Raw genomic sequence first — 23,263 nt, forward strand, 5'->3', positions numbered from 1 at the left:
GTGTGAGTGAAGGTAAGCAGCAGCAGCCATGTTTGTGGCTGGCTCCACCTCCTGCAGCAGCTATTTTGTGAAGGTGCCCAGCACACTGTGGCAAAATTTCAAATGTACTCACAGGCTCAGAAAGGTTGGGGACCTCGTTGCTAGAGACTTACTTTTTTTTTTTTTTTAAGAAAACTGGGAATCCATAGAATTTTTGTTATATTGATATAACATAATATTGATGTAACAATATTCAGTTGCTGATTTAATAAAACCCCTGGAAAAGTCTTTTTTGGCGGTGGGGGGTGGGGGGGCAGGAAATGAGCCCTGCTGGCAAACCAGGAAAGAGAAATTATGGGGAATCGAACCATGTGGAAGGTGCTGCCACGCTGTGTAGGCAGCTGCAGCAGTGACAAGGAAAATACACATACCTGTCCCTGTGTGAAAAACATAATGATGTTAAGGGGAAGGGTTCTAACTTTATATTCTTCCTGACATAGGAGTGCCAATTCTGGCTTAGGAAGTTTCTGGAGATTTGGAGTGGGGAGGGAGCCCAGCAGGGATGTGATTGCAGAGCCCATCTTCCAAAGCTGCCATTTTCTCCAGAAAACTGATCTCTGTGTTCTGAAGATGAGTTGCAATTTCAAGGGTATCTTATCTGGAGTTGGGTTGCCAGGTCCCCTCACTGGTCCTGCAGGAGGATTTGGAGGGTGTTCTGTAGGTGGACACATCCCTGACATGATTACAGAACCAAGAGTTGACATAATCACATCAGAGACATCGTGTGGGGGATGTTCTGTTTTTGGGGCAAGCTCTCTGGTTAGTTTGCTTAAACCATAGAGTTTGCCTAAAAACGTTACCAGAGCATCCCCTACACATCGTCTCTGATGTCACTTCTGGGTGCCACGTAATGTCCCTGTTTAGGGTAGGTGTTTCCCCTACTGGTCAGCTGGTCTGTAGTGGGGAGAAACCCCCGAAACCAGGGGACCCCCCCCCCGGGACCTGGGGGCTGGCAACCTTAGTCTGGAGGCAACCAGCCTGACATGCTAGTTTTGTGAGTTTGTTTTACTAGATAAACATATATTTAATCGCATGTATTCGCAATATGAAGCAGTAAACTCCAGAAGCGCCTTACCACCCCTGTCTGGGCTCAAAACGTACTGACCCCACAGACACCAGAAGAACGGTATTTTTAAGCAGCTACCAGAAGGGGCTGTGCTCACACAAGGCTGAAGTACTTTGTCAAATGTCCTCCTGAAGCGGCTTTGAATCAGAGGGGTGGAAGAGGAAGCAATCATATTTTGAAAATGTCACGTAAGCAGAAAGGGGAAAGATCTGGTATGACACAATGGATACAGTGGTGGACAAGGGTCCTGGGAGACCCAGGTTTGAACCTCCACTTCTTCCATTGAAATTCATGGAACTGGTCACAAACTCTCAACCTGGCGTACCTCACAGGGTTGTTGCTTTGAGAAAGTGAAAGAAGGGGAAATGATATTCTAAGCCTCGTTGTGTCCCAACTGTGAAGAAAAGCAGGATATAAATAAATAAACACAAATATGCAAGATCTAGGGGTGAAGGAGAAAGACAGGAGAAATTGAGCAAGTTTCTGCTCCAAAGCCCTGTGTGGTAGACCTTCAGGTTTAACAAAGGGAGGGATTTTTAAGCCATGTATGAAGGAACAGATGCAGCAGCGTTACATTTCCCCTACAGTGAGGCTGATGGCTGTTTCACATAGTAAGGAGGGCCAGCCCACAACCCCCACCTCACCATTGACAAAGAATGGGCTGAAGGAAGAACAAAACCAGAAACAAACCTTTCTCCATTTCTTCCTTCAGTACCATGTCCAGAACAGGAGCCCTGGTGTCATATCTAGCTGATGCATTTTTAATCCTGCCCTGCTGGCTGAGGAGCTTCTGACACCCATACCCCATTGTGCCTTACCTTTAGAGCTGTTTCTCATTGTACATCAACATAAAAAGGCATTGCATGTGTTTTAAAAAACAGATACAAGCCAAGAAACTGAACATGGCAGAGCAAACACCCCCAGAACTAACTAAAACAGAGGAGTCCTGAGTCAGCCTTCAGTGCATTAGGCACCACACCTGTTCCAGAGCCAGAGATAGAGTCCATGAGTCACAGTCCTACCACCTCAAGCCCACTCATCTGAGTCGTCTCCCAGAGGAGGCAGATGGCAACTCTACAGTTCTTTGCAGGCATGCTGAGGGGACTATACCAGATGAAATTATCGGAACATTAATGGGGTGGGCAAAGAGGTGCTTAAAGTATGTGCTCTAATACTGCAGTCCTATGCTGAATTATTCTAGTCTAACTACATAGAAAGTAGGGTTGCCAAATCCCCCTGGCCATGGGGGGAGGGGCAGGGTTGCCAGCCCTAGGTTGGGAAACTGGTGGTGATTTGAGGGTGGAGCCTGGGGAGGACAGGGATCTCAGTGGGGTACAGTGCTATAGAATACAGCTGCCAGAGGATCCATTTTCCCCAGGGGAACTGATCTGTGTAGTCTGGAGATGAGCTGTAATTCTGGGGGATCCCCAGGTCTCACCTGGAGACTGGCATCCATAGTAGACTGGCATAATTCTGCCAAGGATTGTTCTGAAAATATGCTAAATTCATTTAGCTTGGAGCTGGGGGGATAAATTTGTCCTGGGATCTAAAAGATGAGCCACTGTGGCACTTGCCTCATTCTGAAATTATCTTGCTAACAGAATAACTGCAAAAAAGAAAAGAAAAAAGAAACAGTGAATATCCTTTTTATTTTCTTTCCTGTAGCATTGAAAAAAATGCTATTTTGATTAAGTAAAACCCACCTTTTGACATGGCCTAGTCTGTAATGGTCCACTGAACTGCCCTTTGTGTGAAAAGGTGAGAACAGGTAGGAATCTCACACTGCCATTTTCTTGGGTGGGAACTTAAACAAGAGAATGGGATATTAATCAAAGGGATGCCAGCCTCCACGTGGGGCCTGGAAATCACCTGAAATTACTGCTCATCTCCAGACTACAGAGATAATTCCCCCTGGAGAAAATGGCTACTTTGAAGAGTGGACTCCATGGCATTGTACCCCACTGAAATCCCTGTCTTCCCCAGGCTCCATCCCCAAATCTCTGGTAGTTTCTCAACCTAGAGCTGGCAGCTCTAAATTATGTAGTCCTTGAATGTTAGAGAAAGGTAAATAGAATGAGAATTCTGGAAAGGGGCTGGCAAGAAACAGTCTGGAGGAAAAGCTGCAGGTGCTGCTGTTGCTGATAGAATTTTGGGACTAAGCACTGCCTATGCACTTGGCTGGCTTCCTACCTCTTCTACCTGTATACTAGCAAATAAATAGATAATCATGAACCTCCAGTATTCTTTCCTTACAAGAGCACCCAAAGCTGTTCTGGAACTTCCTGTAGTTCAGTGAAGAGTGGAGTGTGAAACTATATTATACACACAGACTTCTTGGAAAAGATTAGACAGCCCTGAAATATTTTCTTGCCATCGCAGTGGGCATTTTTCTGCCTGCATGGGTTTCCCTCATTGTTTCACACCCTAGACAGGCTTCTGTTACATTATCTGTGTCCTCCAAGTGCCATTGATTCTGCATGAGTCACAGCTCACAAGCATCACACCTGGGCCAAGATGCTCCGGTGGAAGGTCTTGGCTGGCAGTGCTGGAATGGTGCCCACCAGCCAGTCTGAAGCCAGAAGCAGCAAAGAGGTTGAAGGAAACACCAGCCATGAAGAGGTTTACAAAAACGCTGCTTACTTTGTCTTACTTCATGCTTGGAGTAATCCTCTGGGGCGTCAAGCCAAACAAGCTCATGGTTAACTGCTTCTGAATCACCCACTGAATGTGAATCTGCTGCGCTAAGAAATTCCTTAGGGGTCCAAATGGACACATTTTTCTCTGTGGTGTGGTTGTCACAACAGATCTACATGGGCAACCAAAGAATGTGGCACTTTTACATGCCACCAATACAGAGTGGGAACTAACCATAGCAAAGGAATAGCTGTAGCAGCATCCCTATAGCTGAGGTCATGTATAACTTGGGCTAGACATAACACACCTGCCAAATTCAATTCAGAAATTGATCGGACATGATGTATTGCTTCTGCCTGTACAGCCCCCAAGAGCTGCTTGTCAGGGGTGAATGAGGCCTACCCAGAATGGAATTAGACATATCCAGGTGCTTAATTTCTAAAAAAGAGAGATGCCAAGGCTGAGGCCTCCTTGGATGCCATTGCATCATATGCCTTGGGAGCTCTGCTCTTCCCTCCTTTATAGCTGGGAACAAACTATAGTTACTTAGTGAGGAAGGAAAGGCACTCTGCAGGTACTCAGATATGCTTTTCTTTATTGTAACTTCAAAGGACTCAGCTCTGGGTTTCAAAACTGATTTGGAGACTGGCTGAGCCCTGACAGAAGTCATGCTTGGCCTGTATAGCCTGAACTCATTGTTCAATCCACTTACAGGGCCATCCTAAGCAGAGCTATACTCTTCTAAGCCCAATGAATCCAATGAATGGGGGTAACTCTCTTTCAGATGGCACTCTTAGTTTCCTTTCCACTACCAGGATAAATCTGTCCACTTTCCCCTCATTTCAGGCACAGTGTGTCATGGGGTCTCTTTTGATATCACACTCTTTGCCTGTATAATTTATTTAAAATATTTATATACTGTTTTGAACATAGGACAAATTCAGCATAGAAATATTTTAAATAAATAAAACCTTGCCCAGGTGCCCAAGCAAAGCAACCTTTCTCCCTCTGCACATTTCCTCGGTTGGGCCACTTGGAGGAGCTGGGGACTGTTTCCACAGCAAGTGCTGTTCTCTCATGGTATATGCAGCACTTCTTGCTGCCAGACGCTGCTATGCTGAGGGAGCCAAGCTGAGTTCTACTCATGAGGCCGAAGCTGGTTCCCAGCCTCCTGTTGTACACACAAATAAATGGCAGGGCCAAGTGCTGATTAAGTCAGTGATTGTTATAAATGAATTTGTCAGTGGCAGTTTTGCATCACAATGGAATTTAGCTAATTAAGTATTTCAGCTGATAACACTTCTCCCATTACATGCAATTAGCCAGCACCAGAGGCTGGAAAGATCTACGCAAAGCTGGACAAGTGAATGGCTGGGTTGGGCTGCAAAAGACCACCCGGAAACCCCAAAAATGGAGGTCATGTTCAGCTGTTGCTGGGACGTGTCTTAAAATGTTTAGATCCCACTGCATGGCATAATGCCAAAGCAAGTGTACTTAACAAGAACTAATATTGCTGGACATTTATATTTATTTACTTCAGTTATATCCTGCCTTTCTTCCCACTGGGACTCAAAGCAGCTGCCATTAGGCTCCTCTCCTGCATTTTATCCTCACAACAACCCTGTGAGGTAAGTTAGGCTGAGGGTGTGTGACTGACCCAAAGCCACCCAGCAAGCTTCTATGACACAAGTGAGGATTTGAACTTGGGTCTCATAGATCTTAGTACAACAGTCTAGCCACAACACCTCACATCACTCCATTGTTATTGAGTGAGGAGGCCATTGAGCTCCTGGCCTGCAGTAGATAGTTTAGAGGTGTCAAACATGTGGCCCGTGGCAAGATTAGGCCCCTGGAGGGCACCTATCAGGCCCACGAGCAACTCACTGTTGTCTGCTTCCTTCTCTCTCTCTCTTGCTTCCTTCTGCATCACAGCTTGCTTTGCTAGGTTTGCTCAATCAAATTACAGAGCAAAACCTGTATTTTCTCCATTGGCTGACCAGCACATGAAGCAACTTATGTACAAAAGCTCAGAATGCCCTGCCATTTCGTGTTTTCCTCTGGGTCTTAGGCTCAAAGCACTGACCATGAGATTTCTGTAGATCAAAAGTAGGTCTGCAACTTATACACACCTGAACAGCATACTCAAGATTGCTACAGCACAGACATTGTGTTCAGATTTTGATGCAATAATTCCAAACAACAGATGTCAGTTATCAGAGATAAAAAACAAAATTGCAAGAGTCATAATCTCTTAAGCATGTTTTAAGTTTTTTAAAAATATTTGTGTTTGTGTCCTTTATAAAGTTGATATCTCTGCTACTTGGCATGACATTTCAAGACAAACATGGCCTGGCCCGAGAAGGTCTCATTTGTGTCAGATCTGGCCCTCATGACAAATGAATTAAACACACCTGAACCAAGTTGCTTTGAGCTTTTTGATCATAGGCCCTGTTCACACAGCGTGTTGACTCCGTGTTAAACTGAGCCGGTTCTGTTCTGAATATCTTTGTTCCAGATATTATCGATCAGACTGCCATACTGCAATTCGAATCACTCCACGGTGAAACCATCTTCTGCCATTCACATGATGGCACCATGCAGGGTTTTTTTTGTTTCCTCCACCATTAGGTGCATACGAGCATTATGCGCATATGTGTACATGCACTTGCACATAGATAAAACATTATGTGGCTATGCACATATTGCTAAGTAGTTTTAAAAAATGGCAACTGTAAACCAGATGTCTGAGGCTCCTTTTGCTCTGGGACAGCTTTCAGACATATGAACATATATACATGAACATCCAGAACTTGATTAATATTGCAGCAGAACTATCCAGACAGAAAACTACGAGGTGAAACCGGAGAACTCAAAAAACACCACAAAGGAGCAGGTAACAAAATAATCCGGTTTGGAGAAGGATTGGGGGGGGGGAGGGGCAACAACGATTGACTACCGGGAGGCAGATGTTGCTGCCTGATCAGTCACTTTTAATGCGGTAGGAAACAGCAGTAACAAATGATTAAACTGTGCATCTGAACAGGCCCATAGGGTGACTAACTTGTGAACCCCTCCCATAACTATATCCCTTTAACAGCAGTTTGATCTGTAGGGGTTAGCAGATGATTATGCTTGCTCCTTGCCATGAAAGTTCACCTTCTGATTTCTGCAAATGTGAAATATCTTAGGAAGGAAGCCAGATGCCCCCATATTCTTCCCAAACTATAGTCCTGGTCACTAGGTTCCACAGGCACTTTCAAATGGAAAGCCCACCCATGACAGCCTGTGTCAGCTAGATAGCTAGTGGCTGTGGCTTAACTTTGGACAAGGTCATAGCAGCAAGGACTGAGCCATGAATCCCAGTGCTGTCCCAACAGTTCATCATATGTTTATGCCTAATGAGGAGCTGAACTCCAGTTTCTGTTTCCTACTGAACTTTCTTAGACCTAATTCTTACTGAGATGGTATAGCCACTGCAGAATGCAGGTAGGGCCTCATCATGACTGAATGCTCCACTCAAATATCAGGGAGGTGAAGCCAGTTCCCACCTTCCTAGTATCTGATCTCTTTCTGGAGGGATCCAGAGGAGTAGTAATGCTTATCTGTCACAGCACAAATAAACAGAAATCTTATGACACCTTAAAGATTAACACAGTTTTATTCCAGCATCACCTTTTATGGACTGGAGGCAACTTTTTTGGCTGTTTCTTGACACCATGTGCGGGAATAAAATTTTGTTAGTCTTTCGGATGCCACAAGTCTCCTGTTTATGTGGAGGGTTGTGACCAGCTGTGTCCTTGAAACTGAAAATAGTAGGCACTGTGACTCCTGGGATCTATCTGAACTTCCCTTCTCATCTTAGGTGACACAGAGAAGAGGGGCTCACCTCTTTATCAATGTGTCCTTGCATAATTGTGCTCCTGGGTTCACACGCATCTTCTGCCCTCTGCTGGTTGTGCCATTTCTCTGGATACTGGGTTTCCTTCAAAGAGCACATCTGCTTGGACTCTTTTCTCCCTGTCCCCTCTCAGTCCTTTCCTCCGGAGTTTTTTCCATGCTGTCTTTCCTCTCATTTCAGCAGGAAGGAGATGTTTCTCCTCCTGTGTGTGGGGTGTGGGTGTGTCTCATAAGCCTGCTTATCAGTGCCAGTGATACTTGCAGCCTGATGGTATAAACATTCAGCCAAAACAGTCAAAGAAACCACCACTTCTGTTCTACAGAAGTGCATCTCACAAGAACACTTTTTGTATGGAGGAGCAGTCTGTTATGTAAATCCTCACCTACAGTTTGATGCCCAGGTTAAATACCTCACAGCCCCAAGTCTCAGTATGAACGCATGTACCAAAGAGACACCAGCAGCCTGATGGTATTCAGAAGGTGGCAGCATGGAGTAGAGTTTGGTGCTCCAGAAGCTTGATTAATCACTGCTATTCCTGGGGCAGAGAGGATCTAGCAGTAAGAATGGCAACATGAAGTACTGGAGCCTGGACACAGAGGAAGAATAACCTGAGAACCTATAAATCCCCACTGTCCCCAACAAACCCCCATGCTCATTCACCTGTTTAATGTTTCCAGGGGTTCGTGGTAGTGTTGGAGTAAAGAGACCCAGCATATATGCCACAGCTCTGACAGTGAGAACTTAACTCAGGTTCTCCCTAGTTGCCTCTGAATACATTAAAAGCTGCTTCTTAAAAGGCCAGGCTGAAACCAACATTGGTAACATCAACATAGTGGAAAGGGCATTGGGCTAATTGGGGAATAGGCAGCTGGACTTGAACAAGCTCAGCCGAGAAGCCGCTAACAGCTCCCTTGCACACCGGCATATAATGGGGGGAAGGGTCTGCTGGGCATTCAGTTCTCCTGCCTCTCTGTGCGCTCCCCTTTGTTACCACAATTGCTCATTACAGGGAGGCCGCCCTTGCTAATTGCTGATCTGCACCATGCATCCTGCCTTGAGAGACCCACTTATTGCCCTGATTAATGGCAGATGCTTCCCGGTCGTCAGGCATCAGCCGTGCTGCCGTGGCAACCACTCACCTCAGCAACCGCTTGCCACAGCCATTTCCACCTGTCCCAGATTTAGGGGCAGCAGTAGCAGCAGAGTTGGAGACAGGGTGGGGCTCAGAGTTGAAATCGCAGGGAGGAAAGGAGGGGCAGAAGGGAGGTGGGTTCAGATCATGAGGCACAAAGGAACCAGACTTTTTGCAGAGAGCAGGTACAGATGTTGCAGGGAGGGAACTGCCTGTGGGACTAAGGGGTACTAGCAGGGCTGCTTTGCTGAGAGCTCTTCTGCCCACCCCGCCCCCGCCATTTCCTCTTCCTCCCTTGCAAACTCTCCTGGACCACATATGGCACAGTGTCTGATCCAGCAGGGAGTGCTGCCATGCCTCTGGGAGGCCAAGCAAATCCTCTGCCTCTCCTTTAATTGCAGCTGAGGATCAAACGCTTGGATTCAATAATGTTCCTGCTGGAACCTCAAGGTCACCCTGAGTCCTGGTCCCTCCAGCTGCAGAGTGTAGAGGAGGAGACACAGGCCTTGAGGAGGAGGAGGGGACTGCTGCAGTAGTCAGAGGCAGCATTTGTAGGCTCCCTCCACATGTAGCCGGGGCCTGGCAGCAGGTTCCCTGCCTTGCTCCACATCAGGGAGGGAGGGTGAAGGCTCTCTTACAGCACCCATAAGTCACTCTATTTGTCCCTCAAGCCAAATGATATGGGATGCCAGGTAAGGCACCTTAACTGGCCAGTATGGGTGAAGAAACATATTTATGGGGGAGTTTTTTAACCTGCAAACCTATCTTCATTTCAGGGCTCCTCAGCTCCATATGCTCCAGCTGGTCATCTTCCAGCTCCTCACACATTTTCTTTGTTCTCTGCCCTGACCTGCTTTGCAAAACTCACCCTGTGAAGATGGTGAATTTCACACAGATGGCAGACCTGTGAAGTAAGGCAATGTTGACAGTCAAGTCCTTGTGCAATTAGCACCTTCCCTGACTTTCTCTCCTCTCCTTGGTCTCCTCCAGACCACATTCTTACAAACCACAGTGATGTTCATGACCCACAGCATTCATGTGTGTGTATCTGTGTATAATGTGAGGCTGGGATAGGTCAAGCTCTAATGAATATCTGATGCTGGTATAACCAGCAACAGGCCCTACATGCAGGTGTTTCCTTCTCCCTCGGTTCCAAAGGAAATGCCAACCACCCTCCTCAAAGGCTGCTTGCATGCTCCTGCTGTGTTTGTGTTTCTCATTTCTGCAATTCAGTTAAAATACCTACTTGCTTTTCCTCCACCTTTCTACCCTACCACTGGCAAGTGCATGCAAATACTTTAAATCTATTGTCATGTATGAAAGTACCCTCGAGCAGGGGGGTTTCCAATGGTGGGTCAGGATCAAAAAGTGGATTGTGACTCTCTGGCAGGTGGGTTGTGAGACCCAAAGGAAAGAGGAAATGAGCTGAGGGAGGAGGCTTGATGGCAAATTAGGGTTTGCGTCTGTGTAATGAGTCAAATATTCATGAGATACAACCTGTTGTTCAGTAATACTATATATTTATAAATAATAAATAGGAAAAAAATAAAACATCAGTGTTTGGTGAGAGTTCTGGATTTTGTGTTGGGAAGGAGGAAAGTGGCATGGAGTTACTTTGCCTGTGGGTCCTGAACAGTAGAGTGTGCCCAACTCCTTAAAGCAGAGCCCCATGACATGTTAGTCTATACTTGTCCAGTAGGGATCCCCATGCACTACTATGTGTAAAATGGTGAGTTGCTTGATTCTCTAGCCTTGCCTGACAAGGGATAGAGGCCTTGAGCCAAGTCCTTGCCAAGGCAAAGGAATCTTGCCAGGCGGCATAGACTCCCTCACATGTTGCTTTCCTCATTTGTGTGGACAGAGAAGGGATCCTGTCTGCGCACACCTTTCTTTGTCAACCCTTTGGGCAAAGATCAGACATGAATCTGAGATGTTCTAACTGCCCCCTTTACTTAATTCTATCCTACCCAATGTAAATTGACCCTCTGTGTACGGCAGATGCTATTGTGTGGGTTGGAGAATGTAGATGCTGCTAATAAACAAACTAAAAAACAGACACCCTCGTTTCCTGGCTGTATCTGTTTGTCACTCCCAGCCCCCTGTCCTTACTCCTGGCTGTCATTAAACACCACATGCTAATCCAAAACTCAGATCAGAGATATAAACACAAGCTGCTACTACAGACTCCTCCTTCCCCGGCACATACCAACAGAGATTTGTTCTGCTGCACTCATATACTAACACACCAAAGCACAGCAATCTACCTTGCTCGATACAGTTGTGCTGGCACACCTGCCCTAATTCTTACACCACCAGGCATACAGAAATCAGCAGGAGGAGGCCTACCAGGCAATGGAAACCCCCTTAGATGCCAAATCTAACCTGGGGCTGCACTTGCCACTGTCTAGAATCTCATTAGGAGGACTGATTGCCAGTTTGTCTGAGCAGCCTCTTCCAGCCAAGCCATCCCCCAAGCAGAATGCCAGGACATTTTTCAATAACATCTTGCCATCCCCCTTCCCACCCCTTATGCAAAGCACAGTCCCCTTGTGAGTAGTCATTTAATGCAGGGACAACCAAAGAAAAATCCTAGACTAGGAAGGGATTAGCACTTGAAAGAGCCTTCAGGCAGTAGGATCGATTTGGACCAAGAAAGACAGGAGAAGAGTTCACAGTTGAATTGTACGATCAGAAATTATCATGTGGCACAATTCTTTTGGATTGTACCAATTCAGAATGCAGGTTAAAGAGGGGGATCTTATGGGCATATCAACATCTGTTTGTTTAAAAGAAAACCTCCATGTCAATAAAAAGACTGTGTGTCAGGGAGAAGGACTGTAGCCTGACTTTCCCCTTTGTGTTCTGAAGTGGCAGAACTCTGAATCCCATTTGTAGGGGAATGAAGGCACAGTGCAGAAGGAACGTTGTATTCAGCCTTGCTTACAGATAAGGTTGCTAACCTCCAGGTGAGACTGGAAGTTCTCGCAGAATTACAACTGATCTTCAGATTGCAGAGATCAGTTCCCAGGAAGAAAAGGGCAGCTTTAGAAAATAGATGCTATGACATTACATCCTGCTTAGCTCACTCCCCTCCCTAGACTTCATCCTCCCCGGGCATTGCCCCCAAATCAGGAATTTCTCAAGTTAGAGTGGGCAATCTTTGTTTCAGGGTTCCTGCAGCTGACTAATATTGAAGATCCAATGCTAAACTAGATAGAAATTTTGGCCTGAGCTACAGAGACTCTTCCTTTGTGTTTGTGCTCTAAGTTTTCTTTGTGAAGAATGATTTTTAGGCTGGGAACCATTCAGACATGTCTTTGATGCCCTGCATGTTGAATTGTGGTTCAGTTGCAGGAGGGTCTGTATCACATAGTATTTCAGAATCAGCAGAAAAGAAAGATTTACCTATGCTCAGATACCAAGGCATGGCATGGGATATAATAAGCCTGAGTAGAAAGAATGTACACATGTGTATTGCACATGCATCTAGGCAAGAATACACATGAACCTAGGTGTGTAGTTGAAATAATGAGTAAAGTTAATCTCCGTTAATATATGCCAGCATGAGATAGCAGTCGAGTGTTAGACTAGGACCTTAATGAAGTAAATAAAATGTTTGCATAAAATGAAGAAATATCCACCATCATTTCTGGCAGCCTGCTTGGTCTGAACATGGGGCCAGGGGCAGACTTTGAGACTTTGGTGAAAGGTGTTAATCACCCCAGCTGGAGAAGAGGCTGCACTGGGCCACTGAAATGATCACATGACTCAGAGGAATGGAGCATCTTCCTGAAAAGGGAATGCTAAAATGGCAGCGGCTTTTTAGTTAGGGGGAAAAGGTGACAAACAGGGAACATAATAGAGGTTTTTAAAATTGTGAATGGCATAAAGAGAATGAATGAATAGATAAGGGTTTCCCCCCTTCCCTTTGCTCAAAATGCTAAAACTTTGGATCATCCAATTAAATGGATTGATAGTACAGGTGAGACAAACAAAAGACTACATTCATGTGATACCTAATTTACTCATGACACTCATTGCCAAAAGACATGGTGATGGTCTCTGCCTTAGGTACCTTTTTAAAAAAGAATTGATTCAATTAATAGAAAATGAATTTATTAAAGAGGCTTCACCATGAGAACTAAGAACAGAATTCCATAGGGAGAGATGGTCTGTTTCTAAATACTACATACTGAGAACAAACATTTCTCCATCATGTTCTGCCTGTGAACATCCTACAGGGCTTCTGAAGTAGAATCACACCTTGTGAACTTTGTGTGTGTGTGTGAAATGCCATCAAGTGACAGCCAATTTATAGAATCACACCCTGTGGACTCTGTGTGTGTGTGAAATGCCATCAAGTCATAGCCAACTGTAGGGTTTTCAAGGCAAGAGATACTCAGAGGTGGTTTACCATTGCTTTCCTCTGCATAATGACCCTGAAATTCCTTGGAGGTCTCCCATCCAAGTATTGATGAGGGCTGACTCTGCTTAGCTTCTAAGATCTGGCAAAATTGGTCTAGCATGGACCAGCCAAGCCAGGGCTTAGTAGCATGTAACTCCTACAGGCATCTGTCTTGCCACTGGTAGAGATGGTGGATCTGCAAATTCAAACTTATGTTCACATCTTCAAAGATGTGAAATTCCTCAGGGGTCATATCTTCCAGGAGCTGATGATGAAGCAGGCAGCAGAAGGCTAGGGACTTGAACTACAGGGCTGCCCCTGCTTAGCTGACAAGATTGGGAAGCCGGGGCTTTTTCAGGTCAGGGCTGTTAATATAGTAAAGGAGGAACATAGATTAGAAACAATGGAGGGTACAAACCACATTGGGGAGCATCAGTAATGCATTAATGGAAGAGACCCCAGACTGAGATCCCAGCAGATATAGGCTAACAGAAGGATATTAACAAAGTTCTGTAGAATTGCTTACTTGCTAAGCATGTTATCCTTAATGTGCTTTTTGCTTACATGAATGTGAATACCCTTGGTTGTTTCAGAGCTTAGTGAATCAGTGTTGCTATCCTAAATCCGTCATCACTGTCTACCCAGACAAGGAATTCCAGTGTGTGGGAGCCACAGCCTGTGTTTGCTGTCTTCGGTCATTCATGGGTCACTTAGGTTTGCAGGGAACTCTGCACTCCATCAACTTTGCAAATAAAATATATCATATAATACTGTAATCTGCCTTGAGTTCCTTTGGAAGAAAACTGGGCTAAAAATGCCATAAATAAAATAAAGCTCCACTACCGTTTGCATGATTACTTATCTTGGGGATGAAAGAGAAATGAGCAGAGAGATCTTTATTTTGTGAGGCCCCCTTCCAGCCTCTCTTTCAACTGGCTTCTGATTCATTGCCTTAAGATACATCAGGGAAGGAAGAAGGAAAGATAAGGGATTATTATCCTAAAATAACTGATTGTGTGAACAAATCTCAAGACAGTTGTCTGAAACCAGTACTTTTTAATGTTGGATGTATGGTCTGAACCAAAGCATCTGGGGCCCAATTCTTTATATCTGGATATCTTGAGATCTAGTATTTGAAAGGGTAAGAAGGTTGGTGCAAAAATGAAATGGCAGAATTAGCCCATCTGTATAGGGCAGGGGTAGCCAAACTTGTTTAACGCAAGAGCCACATAGAATAAATGTCAGATGTTTGAGAGCCACAAAATGAGGGAGAGAGTGATTTAAAGAGACAAATGCCTTTTCCAAGCCAGATGATGGGATGGTGGGGGCTTCAATAGCCACACAATGTGTGTGAAAGAGCCACATGTGGCTCCTGAGCCACAATTTGGCCACCCCTGTGTTTGTTGCTACATTGACCATATGGTTGCCTCTTAGAGAACTTTATACTTCTGTCAGCCCCCAAAGTACTGTTATGGTGTGGTCAGAGTTAGTGATCTGTGGCTGTGGGGTGGAGATTATGTACGACAGCTCCACATAGCAAAAGAAATGTTTAAAATGAAAGCCAAATCTGCACTATTAGAACTTAATGTATCTGGCTGAGTGTCTTCTGGAGCCCTTTCACATATACACCAAATGGCAAAAATATACTGCTGAGGAATTAGTGTGAATATCACTTGTGGCTACAGGGCTGATTGCCTGAGTCTTTCTTGTCTGTTCTTCACTGTACTAGGAGAGACAGGAAAGAACCACACATGTCTGCCCATATCTAATGGCATGAGATTGACTAGCATAGTGTAGGAGAAAGGGGCCTGAGTGGATTGTATAGCAGGGAAAGTCCAGAAGCACCTCTTTCTCAAGCTCTCAAAGGATTGAAGCCAGATGGAAATTGGTGAACCCAAACCCTAGGATTATAGACTAGAAGACTATAACATTCACTGTGCCATCTGTAACTTCCTGCATAAACTAGGCATAGGATCTTAAAATGTTCACATTTTAGCCCTGCCTCTCTGGTACAAGAACATAAGAGATTATCCCCTTTGTAACTATGTTACTGCCCTGTGTGACTGAAGGGGTGCTGAGTCTGGAACCAGCATAAACGAGGAAGAAGCAACATTAAAATATCAGTTTAGCACAAGTTACTTAACTGACACCATCCCAAAGATACTCAGAAACATCTGGTGCTCACATTTCTTGGAACATAAGGGTAAGAGATCTTGTGCATACCTTGTTCCACCATAAGGAGCTATTGTGAAAGAGGGCTTTATTGTAACAAGCGGTGGTGATTCTGGCAATTCTTTAGCTAGATTGTTCCAATGGTTACTTTCTTTTCCTTGCTAAGAGGGTACAGCTTATCTGCACCTAATTTCTTGTCTGAATTTGTCTGCCTTCAGCTTTCAGCCAGGGGCTCTCGTTCTGCCTTTGTGTGCTGCATTAAAGAGCCGTCTGCTGTCAGAAATCGCTTTTCGTACCTTGTTGGTACTTAGAGATTGTGATCAAGTCACCCTTTACCCTTCTCTTGGAGAGACTAAACAGATCGAACTGCTTTGGTAAGGAAGGGGCTCCCAGCCCTCCAGCCATTCTTACAGTTTCACTATATTCTTTCTGATTTATTAACACATTTTTAACCAGCACAATTTTTGCTGTATAAGCACAGCTGTGGATGCAGCGTGGCAAAGGTCTACACACACAAAAGTAACACCGCCTGCCTATGCCTTAAAGGGATGCTTACTAGATAATATAATGTAACCCTGCATACACTTTAAGCACATTCAACTGCTCTATAATCTGGATGCTCAAAGTGGGGTGGATTCCTCCTCCTCCTCCTCTTCCAAAGAGTGTTCCAAGAATGGAATGTGATTATAATACCTGTTGATGATTGTAAGGAACACTTAGGTTAATTAGTCCGAAATAAAAAACACAGATTAGGACAAAATTGTAAGAACACTCCTTTAAACATGCTTTGAAAAAGAAGAGGGAGGGAACCCATCCTGCTACTGTGTTTCAGCCATTCTAATTATGCCAACAAAGGATGGTTAGCAAATGTTAAGTAATTTTGGGAACACACAATAAAAGGCAGAGTGGTGATTTTAATCCATGCTGGTGATTGTGATTAATCTGGGATAAAAGAAAGCTATCATGTGGCTAGCCTCTAAATCCTCTCTGGATGTTTTGCATAGACCCAGGGAGACTTCTCAAGTAAGCCCTGACTCTGCATTCTCCTTTCCTTTCCCCCATTTTAAAAGAATGATCACACTCATTTTTTTATGCTTACCAGGAGCAGGGACCAAAATGCTGAAATACTTAAGGGAATGCCAGTATAATAGGACAGTATAATCCAGAGGTGACAAACATGCCGCCCGTAGGCTAAATCAGGTCCCTGGAGGGTTCTTATCAGGCACCCAAGCAACTGACTATCATCTGTTTCCTTCTCCCTCTCTCTTGCTTCCTCCTGCATCACAGCCTGCTTTGCCAGGTTTGCTCAATTACATAGGAGCTACATAGCAAAACCTCTATTTTCTCCATTGGCTGAGGCTCCTCCCTTGAGGAGGAAGGTGGGAGGCAGAGCTTGCTTTGCCAGGCTCTCTCAATTCACACAGCAGAGCTACTGAGTCAAGCCTCTCTTCTTTCTATTGGCTGAGGCTCCTCCCCCTCCTTGTTCCCTGGGGAAGAAAGGCAAGAGCCAGAGCTTCCTTTGCTCAGTTCCCTGGATCCCTTGGGAGAAATACAAAGGAAGTACCTTTAAGACCAATGAGTGCTAATGTTTTAAGCATGTTTTAAGGCTGTTTTTTTTTAAAAAAAAATCTTTAATTGTGTTTGTCTGTGTCCTTTATAAAGTTTATATCCCTGCAACCTAATCTTAAACAGGTACTCATAAGGCCCAGCCAAACATGGCCCAGCCCAACAAGGTCTCATTTATGTCAGATCCAGCCCTCATAACAAATAAGTTTGACACCCCTGGTATAATCTATTATGACACTTAGCTTCTTTCTCCCTCTTTTTACCCTCATACTGGACAGATATGAAATAATCCTAATTCAATTTTGACAAATCTCCTACTGTAATCTCTACCCTAACTTAACTAAGACACATAATGCACACATGGTCATAAACAAGCTTTCCATATCTGTTAATACACTCCTAGTTGATAGAAACAGATCTCAGTTTGACTTTTGCAGATTGTTTCTGTTTCTGTAGACAGGGAAAGGGGGATTTTGTGTCATATTTGGACAGCTCTGAATTTAGTACATTCCTCTAAGGCACTTGGGGCAGTATATGTGCTTTACCCTTTGCATGTTATGGTGCCTCATGTTTAGATATCAGCCTTATAGTATGCTGTGCCATTTCAGTACAGAGATGCTGACATAATGTATGTGAGGAGCATCTGGTATGCTGAAACCAAACAGCAAACTGGGAATTTTCCCGGGGCTCTCCCTCCCTTCTTCCCTCATCACAGTGTTTATTGGATATTTTTTAGCTAGTCTGCAAGAGCTTTCAGGGTTAGCATCTGATTGCTTGTTGTGTATTTGTACAGTAGGAGGTCTTTGGTTCATGGGTGAATTCTAATATAATCCCAGAATTTTAGGACATGCTATATGGCATAGGGCCCTCTCCTTTTGGAAGTTCATCCCTTTGCTTTCCCTGGAATTGCTCAAGAGGGCGCTCTTATAAAAGGTATAAGGTTATACCTTATTACTGTTTATTGTATCATTATCTTGTTTTTACTATATTGTTTTCTAATGCTTGTAAGCCAGTTTTATCACATTGTTCATTGCATGTCTTACACTGTTTTTATTGTGTTCTTTTAAATGTTGTAATCCTCCTTTAGTCCCAGTGAGAAAGGTGGACTATAAATACAATAAATAAATTCTACCCAGAGAATGGCCTCTCTCACTTGTTGCTCTGTGTCAACAAAAAGACATGACTCAAAGGTCTTTTTAAATTATAGATCAGGGGTGACCAAACTTGCTTGACATAAGAGCCACAAGACATGAACATCAGATGTTTGAGAGCCAGAAGGAAGAGAAGGGAAGGAACTTTAACTTTAAATGCATTCTCCAAGCTGCTGGCTGACTTAGCTAGGAGAAGTGATTAAAAGAGAGACATGCCTTCTCCAAGCTGGCTGATGTGGTGGTGGGGACTTGCTCCCCACAATATGTGTGAAAGAGCCACAGTTTGGTTGCCTCTGTTATAGATCCTTCTGATTATAGCTGCCCGACTCCCCCGAGTGAATGAAAGAGTTTCTTGCTATTGGGAACATGACACAGAATGAGAGTAAGGAAATGGTGACCAGAATCTATCAGGGGTGACTGAATTTTGGCACAGGAGCCACATGTGTCTCATTCAAACATATTGTGGGCTCTCAAAGCCTCCACCACTCTGACAGCCAGCTTGGAGAAGGCATTTCTTCAGCCTGCAGCTTGGAGAATACATTTAAAGTTAAAGTTGCTTTCTTTCTCCCCTCCCCCATCTATTTTCCTTCTTCCCTCCCTCCCTCCCTCCCTCCCTCATTCCGTTCCTTCCTTCTGCTCTCAAACATCTGGTGTTCATGTCTTGCCACTCTCAAACATCTGGTGTGTAGTCTATGTGGCTATTACAATAAGCAAGTTTGACCACCCTGGTCTAGCATTTCTCAGAAGTTGCCAGATGTTACTTTTTTAAAAAATCAGTTATTATAAAGGTTGTTCCTTAGTCAGAGAAAATCAAGGACATTGAATGGGATGGCCTTTTACTTTCCAAGTCTCACACCCCTGCAGAACTCTGTGGGTGGAAAGTCACATCTTGAGAATGTCCTTTTTTATTTTATTTTACTTCTGGCACTTTGATCTGGCAACCCCATGCCATGCCCCTGGCCCATTAAGAAAAGTGAGATTTTCATTTCCACTCAGCCTGATTTGTAGAGTACATTATGGAAGGGAACAGAGGGCTGCTCTTAGGGGTTATTTGTGGGTGTGAAGGGAGCAGTTGATCTTGACCACCCCAGGTATATAGAGAGGGTGGAGCATAAGCCTGGCTGGTGAATAGAGAAACATTCTGTTAGTGTGTCAATTGAATTACAGGATCCAGATGTTTCCCACAGTGTCTGACCTCCTGCATCCCACCACAGGCACAGCTCAGAGGCATCCTTTGTATTCAGATGTTGCTTCATAACGCTCTCCTGTCCACTATGGGGCTTCCAGTGTGATTCTCCTTTGGCTATATATATATGCATCCCCTAAAGCCACTACTGTCAACATACATATGAATGTAGAACAGTTCTACTTGGGCCCCATTTATCCCCCCTCCCTTTTTATTAACAATCAGAATAGTGTAAATACAGTCAAGCAGGTAAATGTATTTCACCTTTTCAGTGCATACTTGTGCAGTAGGAATTTTGATCTAGGTTGGTTATTAGGAGTGCACAAGTAGAGTGTTGTAGTTATTTTGGATCAATTAATGTACAGGACAAGGGTATGATATTGAACAGTCTGTTAGTAATAATAGGGACAATCAGCTCAGCGGGAACCCATGGTGCACTCCCACTAAGCAGAACTCGGATGGGAAACTGAAATAGCAGAAGGTGACAGTGGATTAATGGATATTAACATCAAGGAGCAAGTGAAGAACACCAAAAGACAAGATTTGAAGAGGGGGTGGTGGTTGTGGACATATGAGGGAAAACCAGTTTTAGGTTATAGGACCCAAAAGGAGGGGGTTAGGGAAAATCAGAAACTAGAACTGGTAATAGAATGAGCAGGGTGGTGGTGGTTTATAGGTCAACCCTTTGCAGAGTCATTCTGGTCCAAACCCGCTGATGTGAATGGGTTTGATTGCACTGCTAGTCAAGCAGGTCTGCAAAGCTCATTTCAACTCCTACACGGAGCCTGTCTATGTCTGGCACTGTGGCTTCCTTATTCCCCAGAATCACACAATAGACTGGGGGTAGTGCAGTTGGCCTGGGCTACGGTGAATCTGGAACAACAAGGAACAAGCTGGCTGCCTTTTAGGACTGTGCAGCCCCCGGGCAGTGGAATCAAACTGTCATTATCTAGTAAGGCAGGCATCACAGCCAGCAAGACCCCGAGGAGATGGGCAATGCAATCTACAGCCTTCCTTCAGCTGGGATATCCAATCTGCCATGTTGTACCGCCCCCCCTGCCCAGTGTTCGCTGTGTGGGTCCCCTTTTTGTGACTGTCTCTAAGGCTGAGAGACTCAACCTCTCCCCCTGCCCTTGCTTCGCTGGATAGTTGGCTGGCTTTCCACGGGCTGGCAATAGACAAGAGTGGGAAAGAGATGAAAGAAAAGGCAAACAGTATCCACTCATGCTTCTCTCTGTTGCCAGGACCAGGTCCTCTCCTTCTTCAAAGCTGCCTGTGCCATGAAGAGATTTTTAAAGAATCACTGTGCAGCCATACAATGGGGGGCTTGTTTGTGCAGTTGGTGATGGCTGTTTTGTGGAGAGTGAATATCCCTCACTGCCAGATATTCTGCCTGCAGACAGAACTGAGTGATTCTGTGGAACTCTGGCCATGAGGGACTGAAGGCATGTTGCCTAAAGAGGATTTGTTATTATCATTTATTATTTATTTCTCGCATTATCATGAGGATTTGCAGTATACATGTGCATGTGAACATTTGCTGTGCACACATCCACCATGTCTGTCCATTATTTTGTGTGTGTGTGCTGTTTCCATGTGTATATGAACTCCTTGGACATGTTTGAATCTGTGCGCATGAAGCCTTTTCATTTGCCAAAGATAATCCTTGGAAGATTCTACAAAGTGTATTTGCATGATGCATCCATGTATGAGTGTGTGCGTGTGCATTATGTGTGTCTTTGGTGCATTATGACGGAGTGGTTGGGGTTGTAGATTAGAAATCCTTCTGTTCTTGTGGCTCTAAGAAGTGATTCCAGAAACACCTGTGTGTCATGTCAGGTTCTCTGGGCCCTTGATGGAAAAGAGGTAGGCACAGGACTGAGGCAAGCCATTCATCTCCTATCCCTTCCTCTGCTACTGGCCTGCTGGTTGACCTTGGACAAAGTCCCTGTGGCTTTGAGCCTCAGTTGTACACCTCTGCTCTGGGAATGAAAGGTCTGCCCTGCCTCACAGGGATTGGGTGATTACATTGTTTGTTTGTTCAAGTCTTCCATGCTGTGAAGAGTGAATTGCATTTGAGCTCTGCTGTCCCATGGGCTCTGGGTGGTGGGTGTCATTGTTGGTGAAGAACATGAAACAAAGATTAGCCAATGCTCTAGAGACATACTGTCATTCTGATAACACTCACAATTGCAGAGTGGCAGCACCCCCCCACACACACACACATTGATATTTCTGCACTTGGCATACAAGAAACAGATGCAGCCACATCGCAGGCCCTGTGCTTCTCGCCAGTCTTCACCTTGGAGTGTCCATGGCTGATTCAGGCCATTTAGGCTGGACATCTACACCCCGTAGCCTCTCACCTTGCCAGAGGCTTCCATGCCAACAACTGGACACAATAGTTGCTAAAGTCCCACCCTGGTATTGTTCACAGGCAGCAGTTTCAGTGGTCCTGCTGAGACTAGAAGTCATGCTATGCTGTATCCTTGCCACACAACCCTTTCATCCATCCTGTCTACTGGAGCCAAGAAACAGGAGCCAAAGATCTGCCCAAACCAAGAGTAGCAGCAGGAGGCATGGGAAGGGTGGGGAGGGGGCACAAAGGCAATCCTCTCCCAGCTCTGCAGTTAGAATGGGGCTCAGTGGAAGAACAAGAGCAATGGGTCAACCCACAAATGAGAGCTGAGGATGAAGCCCCAGGAAAGGATCCTGCTGCAACAACACAGTCCTTGGCAGTGCCAGGGGAGTGGGTGGGGGAGGGAGAGGTGGACCTGGCATTTAGGGGGGGGGGGTAAACAGAGCAGGGGGGCAACCTGGCTGGAAAGTTTGCCATTACACTTCAGAATGCCAAGTGCTCCCCTGGAGCTCGATGCCCCCTTGCCAAGTTCCCTTGCCTCCATGGAGCATATTCGTGCCCAGTCCTACTGTGATGCCGCCTGCCAGACCGCATGCCCTTTGCTGAACCTCAGCATCTCCTGCTACCCATGCCAGCCTCCACGTCCCCTGCCAAGCGTGCGCCCTTCGCCAGAGCCGCTTCGCCCGCTGGGTGCCGCGGTCCCCGTCGAACCTCCAGCTTCGTCTCCCCCCCCTCCCCCCGCCGGGGCCCGAGCGGCCGCCCCCTTCCCCCGGCCCCGTCAAGGAAGGTAGAAGAGCTCAAGAGACGCTGCCGCCGCCGCCGCCGCTGCCCAAGGAGACCGACGACACCCGTGCGTGGAAACCGCTGTGACTCACCATTGGGCTGAATGTGGCTGGTGAGGATGGTGCCAGCCAGCAGGACATGCCACAGCCCCGTGCCCACGCGGGCACCGGCTCCGAGCTGCTGCCATAAAGCCATCCCTGGCAGGGGAGAGAATCGCGGTGAGGACGGGACGGGACGGGACCCGGCCGGGGCGGCGGAGGGGTGGGGAGGAGGAGCGGGTCCCAGCCGGAGTCTGCTCGGCGCAGCTGCTGCAAGAAGTCAGGGCACCTCGGAGGCACTCAGCACCCCAGCCCGCCTCGGGCTTCCAGCCCGCTCCATCTGACGCTCATGGCCCGACGGACCCGCCGCCGGGGCTCCAAGGGGAACGAGCTGGTGGGCGGCGGGAAGCCGGGGCTCGGTCCGACAGCCCGCTTCGGAGATGCGAGCCGGACAGCCGCATAGACCCCCTAGCCGGCCGGTCGCCGCGGCGCGACTGTGCGTGCGCGAGTGTGTGTGTGCGCGCGTGTGTGTGTGTGTCTGTGTGTCTCCGTCTCTTTCTCACTGCCAGGCAGCGCTGGGTTGGCTGCGAGCACCTTGTCCGCGGCAATGCAGAAGAGAAAGAAGAAAGAGCCAGCGAGGGGCTGCAAAACCCGGACTGGAATCCGCCACGGGAAGGGACGGAGCAACAGCTGGTTCCAGACTGACAAGCTCCTGAGACGCAAACAAGCGCTCCGCTGGGAGGGAAAAGGAGCCGCAGCCGCCAGGCGGAGCCGCCGCACACACCTACCTGCCTCGCTTGCCTCTCCCTCCGCGCCCACCTCCCGGTAGGCAAA

The 23,263-nt window shown here is 46.1% G+C and overlaps 1 protein-coding gene across 5 annotated transcripts in view; it reads right to left on the bottom strand.

The window, feature by feature from the left end:
* Positions 1 to 23,263, bottom strand: part of UNC5A (unc-5 netrin receptor A) — a 140,226-nt gene that overhangs the window by 91,027 nt on the left and 25,936 nt on the right. For 2 of the 5 annotated variants that reach the window (XM_060240189.1, XM_060240186.1), the window contains exon 1: positions 22,484 to 22,621. The exons of 1 other annotated variant lie outside the window; for it this stretch is intronic. In XM_060240189.1, the coding sequence (XP_060096172.1) occupies positions 22,484 to 22,586 (103 nt within the window). In that variant the 5' untranslated portion in view covers positions 22,587 to 22,621. Of the gene's footprint in view, positions 1 to 22,483; positions 22,622 to 23,263 lie in introns of those variants that run through there. 2 more of the 5 variants (XM_060240187.1, XM_060240190.1) reach the window with 2 other exon arrangements.

The sequence above is a fragment of the Heteronotia binoei genome, chromosome 5 (assembly GCF_032191835.1).
Source record: "Heteronotia binoei isolate CCM8104 ecotype False Entrance Well chromosome 5, APGP_CSIRO_Hbin_v1, whole genome shotgun sequence".
Lineage (NCBI taxonomy): Eukaryota > Metazoa > Chordata > Lepidosauria > Squamata > Gekkonidae > Heteronotia > Heteronotia binoei.